This window comes from Phaethon lepturus, unplaced genomic scaffold (genome assembly GCF_000687285.1).
Source record: "Phaethon lepturus isolate BGI_N335 unplaced genomic scaffold, ASM68728v1 scaffold2185, whole genome shotgun sequence".
NCBI classification, from domain to species: domain Eukaryota; kingdom Metazoa; phylum Chordata; class Aves; order Phaethontiformes; family Phaethontidae; genus Phaethon; species Phaethon lepturus.
Window position 1 is genome coordinate 58,782 of NW_010541036.1, and position 7,366 is coordinate 66,147.

The following is a 7,366-nucleotide window of genomic DNA, read 5'->3' on the forward strand; positions in this document are numbered from 1 at the left end:
GGGATATTGCCTGCGGCTGTAAATATCTGGAAGAGAACCATTTTATCCACAGGTGAGGAGAAACAGTCCCTTCTGATGCATCTCAAGGTGTGTGAAGCTCACACAGTTTCTGTGTGCAGCGCATTAGACAGAACTCTGTCTCCAGCTGGGAGACAGAGATTTCTTCTACCAGTACAGGTCTGTGCTTAGATGTCCGTGCTGGTCTCACTGGTTTTTTGTAGGAGTTAGGCTCTGCACTGCTCTTTGCACTGCTGGGGAGAAAGGTACCTTCTGTTCGCAGTGAATGTCTTCAAGTCTTAGTTTTCAGGTGCCTACAATGTAGACACATTTGAGATCAGCCCTGTAGTCCACTAGATGGTAGTGTCACTCTGTGTTAGCTTGTAAGACAGTAAGGTACCATTTCTCTCTCTCTCTCTTTTTTTTTTTTTTTTTTAAATCTCCTTATCTTGACTTAATGTTTTCCCTGTCCTGTCAGCACAGGCCAGCCCATCATGTTTGAGCTGTTCACTAAGGAGGGGTAGAACAGGGATAACAGGAGGTAAAAACACAACTCTTAAGGGTTCCTTCCCAGCCCAGCGGCTGACCTGCTGTGTGGTCTTGGGGAACCCGTATTTGTCTGTTCACACCTCTTTTTCCTCTTTTGTAAAACAAAAAAATGTTGATATGGCAGGCTTCAAATAAGAATAAAATATTATAGAAGAGGTAAAAGTTATTATAGGTAGCCTTTTAAAATTCCCAGTTGGATATTGGACTCCTTTGCTTCTGATTAAGAGTTGTTTCAGCTCATAATGTTCCCAGGCGTAGCATCCAACTGAATTCCTTCCTGAGTACGAACCCCATGCTGAGGTCAGCCCTTGTGTGCAAAGGAAAGGGGAGGCCTGCACACAAGAAGGTCACACAGGCCCTAACTAAACCAACATGCAGCCTGGAGTTATGCAAGTAGACAACCGATTCCCGTGCAAGCATGTATGTGTACGCGTGACGTTGCACAGCGCAAAGAGGCAGAGCCAGGCAAGAGTGAGCAGAGACTGGAGCAACTGAGGGAAACAAGTGGCAAGCAGCAATCGGAGCAAAGAGCCATGAGACTGAGATATGGGTTATGTTACGGCTTTATGATTAGAGCATCTGAGACAGTTTTCAGTCTCCTTTATATTGGAACAATAAGTAAGTTCCTTTGAAAAAAGGATTAGAGTTTTCTGTCATTAAAAAAGAACAATAAGAGCATGTAACAAGCTCTTGGATCTCTTGATAAGTACATGAGGGGATCAGTATTCTAACTGGAAACTGCAGAGTGAATTACTACAGCATTATTTTTTGCAAATCCTTACTGTAGTAGTAATATCTTTCATCAACCTTCACCCACCTTGATCTACTGAATTTATGATAAGGGCCAATTTTTACTCGTGCTGCAAGAAGTCCAATAGAAATGCAACAGAAATTTTCTCCACAAGTGTTTTATAAAAAAAGTTTTAATTTCTCCTGTCAGGTAGATGTCCCCTGTTTTTTTTTTTATCATATATCACTGAGCCCAACAGTCATCACATAAAGCTTCTAACATTTATGTCAACAAATGGACAGGCCAGCTGTTATTGCTGAAGACCAATCTCCATTTCAGGAGATAAATGGAAGAAACTAGTGCTTGCCCCTCTTAACAGCAGCATATCACTTTTAAAAAAATTCTCCGGGTCAGTTTTTACACTGTTATATCTTTAGTATAAGCAACCTGGGAATGGACCCGTTTTGTTTTAGCCAACAATTCAGGAAATAGGGATAGAAGAAATTTCATTCAGGTTCTGTATTAGTATTTGTTAGTGATGTCAGTATTACTTAGAGTGGGTCAGGAAGGGAAGAAGGTTATCATTACAGATAACAGATATCCTAGAGGGAAAAGGTAGTGTAGTGGGGTTGTGGAGATGTCACTAAGGGCTGGTCTTGTCATCTAGGAGTCACAGCTGATGATGGAAGAGAAAGCTGATCTTGACCTCCAAATCCTGAGGGATTTTTCAAGGCTGGCAGTAGGAAGAAACATATGAGTTGTTCAAGGAGCTTATTTTTCTTGGCAGTTGACAGGACCCCCACAGTGCTATGATTTTTAATGAGTTCCTTTTCAGAATGCATATTTAAAATGAACACAGATCCTTCAGTCTTGGCCATGCAGTCATTACTGTCATTTGTCACAAGCTAAACTCACACCCAGGAAGTGGCTGCTCCCATATGTAGCTTTACTTGGTTCCACAGAAGCTACAAAGCAACAGTTTATCGAATCTGGTCCTACATTGACTTTTTCAAGCAGTTTACTGAGACTACCCAATAGCATCACGTCTGTAACTGATGGAGACACTGCTGAGATGCCACTCTTTAAGAAAAAATAGAGCAAGAAAGAAATCTGTCATAACATGGTTGAAGCAAAAGAGGTTGGATCCGTCCCTGGTCATATACTGACCCTGTTTTCTGCCTTAATGAAAGTAGATGAGAGTGGGGAATGCTTGGAAAACACTGGGTAGAAAATGTGACATAAATACAATTTAAAAATTGTGGTTAATATAAATTATAATGTGGCTGGCATTATTTCTTATTTTTAATAAGGCTCTTTTCACCTGTATAAAGATGACTGAACTAAGACTTGCAGGACTGGGTCTAATATTCTTTCATTATTCCTTTAGCTATTTCAGTTTAGAATTATAGTTAATACCTTTTTTTTTTTTTTTAAAGAGATATAGCTGCAAGGAATTGCCTTTTGACCTGCACTGGAGCAGGACGAATAGCCAAGATTGGTGACTTTGGGATGGCCAGGGATATTTACAGGTAAGTGCAAGGCCACTTCAGATCTGTGAATAACTCGGTAATCTGTATCATTTTGACCAGTTTGAACTGTCTCGTGGAATCTGAAGCTGTGGAACCATCCATTAGGTGTCTGAATTTGATAACCAGTTAACTAACTGGAATTAACAGACCATAATTTAAGACATCTATGCCTACCAGCCAATACACTTCAACTGTGTTTATTCCAGACTGGATCCCAGCGAACACTGCAAACACATGAACACTAAACCAAGCATAGGCAAACTTATAAGCTAGTTGATCATAAATAATCTGAAATTTTAAAAAAACCCACCATAACTCACTGTTTATCATGTCAAGAAGACTTGCTGCATCAGTAACCTGTGCAAAGCATCGGGCAAATTTGATGTGTTCAGCTGTGCACCTTCAACATCCTCAGTTTCCATCCCAGTTGCAAAGGGAGGCTAAAATACTGCTTCAGTGCACTATTTGTGTTGATTACTTTTCCTTTTTCTCACTTGGCCCCCATTGCCACATGCAATCCCCAGCTGCTGTTGCTGTGGTAATAAGATTTTTTTATATATCTGAGCCCTTTCAGACTGTGTGACGTTCTCCATGCATTTTATCTTTCCCAGAGCAAGTTACTACCGCAAGGGAGGAAGAGCCATGCTTCCTGTCAAGTGGATGCCACCAGAAGCTTTTTTAGAGGGCATCTTCACCTCCAAGACTGACACCTGGTAACAAATGACATTTAATCACTTCTGCTATCACTGATAAGGATCAAGAAATGTACTGTGAAAAAAAAAAAAAGGAAAAAAGAAAAAGTCTACTCAGTAGGAACCTTAAAAAATGTCAGAATTTCCCAGAAAAATATTAAAAGTTTTCTCTCTGCATTCAGTAGAAGCATGGGTAAAGAATTCTGAAGAAGAAAAAAATCTAATGTAAATGGAGGTAATAAAAATTTGCTATATATAAATGTAGAGTATCATATAAAGGCAATCAAGAAGTGAAAAGAGAAAGCAGTTTAGATTCCCAAAAAGTCTCAGTTAAAAATCCAGACAAACACCTTCAGAAACTTCCCTCAGCCCTCACTATCTGCCGCTCTGTTTCTATCAGCGACGAGGACTGCTTATATATCCTGTAAATTACCTTCTCTGTACCACCCAGGATTACTCTTTTGTATAATTTTTTTTCTGTTGTATATAAAATGACAGCAAATTTAATCAGAGGTCCTTGCTGGTTGCTGAGGAAACAATATTTATATATTGATTCCTCATGTAACTTGATCTTTCTTTAAAATAAAGCACCCCCTCAACAGTGGCACATTCATGCACAGGTGCTGGGGAATGGAAGCCTTCCAGTCGCTTAAGAACACCTCTCTCCCTGTACAGTAGATTCTTCAATACACTGTACTGAGACATTCCCTTAAATGTCACACTGACCCAGTTTCCTGAAGTTGTTAGTGATGCCGAAGACAAAGGATTGCTTACCAGTGCCTAACTGCGAGCAGCCAGTACTGAATATTTTGAAGAAAAAAGTGCTACAGTTCCTGTAATAGGCTCTTGCAAGTAGTATGTGTACTGGATGTTTCTTCCACCTTCGTGGCAAATAGTGTCTTTTAAAATTCTGACCCTGCTGAAGTCCTGGCACAACCCTCTTGACTCCCCTGGGTCTATACGTTATTTTCAGTGGCACTGCCCAACTGACTTGTGGATGTCAAAAAAAGGAGAGCAACCGTATAAATGCTGCTGCCTTCCAGTTTCACTGGATGTCTCTTACTTGATTTTATTCTTGAGCATCCTGTTCCTGATCCAAACATCTTGAGTCTTCCCAAGTAAGGTAGAAATCTCCATGCCAGTTCTAACAGTTCTTTTCAGTTAGACCATACATAGCAAAGGGTGTTCTTGTGTTTCTGCCTCTAGAAATAACAAATGCAGCAGAAAGAACAACTTACTCCAGAGTTATTCAAATATTTTGAAACCTTTGCAAAGCCACCTTTGGAGCTTTGATTGATTGTTTTTTTTATTATCAAAGTTGACTCATAATCACGCTAATTGCACATTACTGTGGTTGGCCTACAGCTTCAAAAGGTTGTTGCTGTGGTGTTACCCACACAGCTTCGTGCCGGGTTTGTGGAGCACAAATGAAACCTAATTGGTATTGTTGGCCGGTTTCTTATGCAGGTCCTTTGGTGTGCTGCTTTGGGAGATTTTCTCTCTAGGCTACATGCCCTACCCTTGCAAAACCAATCAGGAAGTGCTGGAATTTGTAACCAGTGGAGGAAGAATGGATCCACCAAAAAACTGTCCAGGCCCAGTGTAAGTATTTCCTTACCCATTATCCCTTGGCTTGTGGGAGTATCAAACAGGTTAGACAAAGGCAGCTAGACACCTTAGGGAATGGTGACTGCCCACATTGTTAGGTGGGTAGTATTGAATGTCTCTTGAGCCACTGCATCTTCTATGCAGCTTAGAGCACTATAGGATTGGCTTTAATTAGCAGTCTCCTAATGGCTTGGGATGCAGAAATGACATGTCCACTTTTGCTCTCCTCCTTTGGGCTGTGTACTGAGTGCAGTTCCTCTGGACCCATGATCGCTTCATACTGAAACACATTTTATATAATTGCCTTTCTTGATCGATACTTTTTTTTTTAACTTAATTTAAGGTACCGGATCATGACACAGTGCTGGCAGCACAGCCCAGAGTATCGGCCAAACTTCTCCACCATCCTGGAAAGAATCAAGTATTGCACACAGGTATTGGTCGGTCTTTGGTATTCAGGTAGATGATAATCTGTGGAATGACAACTATCCAAAGGCACTAGCTTTAGTGCCCAAAACAAGTGAAGAGTCCTGACAGACTGATCTAATTACTTTCCCAATTGTAGTGGTGTTGATGCACAACTGTTTTTTTCATTTGGGTTTTCCAGTATCCATCCTCACTCTCCCATCATCAGCCCAACTAAAATAGGATTATACTGTTCCTGTGCAAGCGGATGCTTTCAGCTCTCAGCTTGTTCAGTAGCAAAATGTCCTTCATTTTGTGATGGAAAGGCATTCAGAATCTCTTTCAAGGTCCATATTCTGACCTTGCCTAATTTGTTCGAAAGCCACAGCTGAATTGATATGGAGTGGAGGTGGGGAATGAGATGGCACAGTTAAGTTCGCCATCTGGTAGCATCTTACAGCTACGGGCCTGGATCCAACCTCTTGAGGGAGAAATTATATACTAGCGACCCCCAGCTTAGCCACTGGTTTCAGTAAATCACGGCCTCTGCTCAAAGGGAGCATGTAAATGAGAGAGCTTTTTTGCAAGTCCTAACAGCATGCAATACCTGGATGGCACGTAGCACCTTGTATGACATGCGGCAATATTGCCCAAGCCTGATGTCAGCCTCTGCCAAAAGCTTTTTTGCTCTCATAGCTATTCCTCTTACAATGCAGGTGTGACAGCCACCCTGGAGGTACCCTGGTGTAACAGATTCTCGTCTCTCTTTTTCAGGACCCTGATGTGATCAACACTGAGCTGCCCATGGAGTGTGGTCCTGCACCAGAGGATGAAGGGAGTACAGTCATGCGCCCAAACATTTCCAGTGGCATAGTGCCCCTGTTGATAAGCCCTTCTCTCACACCACAGACAACCCCTAAAACACTGGGCTCCCACCATGCTGGGCACAAAATTGTACAAAGTCCACAAGAGCTACTGGTGGAGAACCTGAGCAACCGGACTGCTCAAGGGCCCAGCCTGCCATGCCTCAGCGATTTCAATAGCGGGTCCTGGTTCCAGCAGACCTCGAACCAGAAGTTGGAGCTCAGCAATCCACCAACCCACAGACTTAAAAACAAAACAAAAAATCTTTGGAACCCAACCTATGGATCGTGGGTGCTAGAGAACATCTGTCACGTCAGCCCCAGCTCCAAGCTCAACGCAACTCCAGAGCGGGAAGATTCAGGCTTTGATGGGAATTGCAGTTCTTCTAGCTCTCGGGCATCTCCAAGTCGAAACAACTGCCCTCACCTGGATATTGGTGGGATTGAACTGGTGAAGCTCCAGACTTTCCCCTGCGGCAATGTAAATTATGCCTATGATGACCTGTGCTATAGCACTGACCACCAGCCATCAGCTTTGGCAGAGGGCAGAGCAGCTGTGCTAAGAAGCTCCAGTCTGCATAGAGAGGAAAAGCCTTTTTATAAAACTGAGAAAACATCAAGAGAGAGGGACTCTGGTCTATCTTTGTCAGATGACCTGAGTGTTACTCCAGTATAACAGAAATCGTTCTTCCAAAGATCAGGGAATGTGTGTGTCTGGAAGGACTGCTTCCTATTTCACTTACTTCCTCCATTTAAGTTGCTTCAGATGGGTGATGTTTCAACATCAGCAATGTTCTGCTTCCTCCTACCTGCCGGATCCCCAGATCGTTAGAGACAGTTGCATTTCTATCTCTGTCCATCAAACGTTCCACTGAACCAGCTTAGTGGTGGAGAACAATGGCATTGCTGCTCTGATTCAGAATACGATACTTAATGGAAGGACTCCTCCTCAATCTGCTCAGGTGAAAAGAAATGGACCTACCATCCAACCGC

At 42.3% G+C, this 7,366-nt stretch overlaps 1 protein-coding gene across 1 annotated transcript in view; it reads left to right on the forward strand.

The window, feature by feature from the left end:
• LTK (leukocyte receptor tyrosine kinase) overlaps positions 1-7,049 on the forward strand; it is a gene marked incomplete at its 5' end in the record, with an annotated part of 58,965 nt that extends 51,916 nt beyond the window's left edge. Inside the window, 6 exon segments of the mRNA XM_010287595.1 lie at positions 1-52; positions 2,713-2,805; positions 3,417-3,518; positions 4,965-5,099; positions 5,449-5,539; positions 6,285-7,049. The exon segment at positions 1-52 is cut by the window's left edge and continues 28 nt beyond it. Coding sequence (XP_010285897.1) covers positions 1-52; positions 2,713-2,805; positions 3,417-3,518; positions 4,965-5,099; positions 5,449-5,539; positions 6,285-7,049 — 1,238 coding nt within the window.
• Positions 7,050-7,366: the final 317 nt, after the last annotated feature.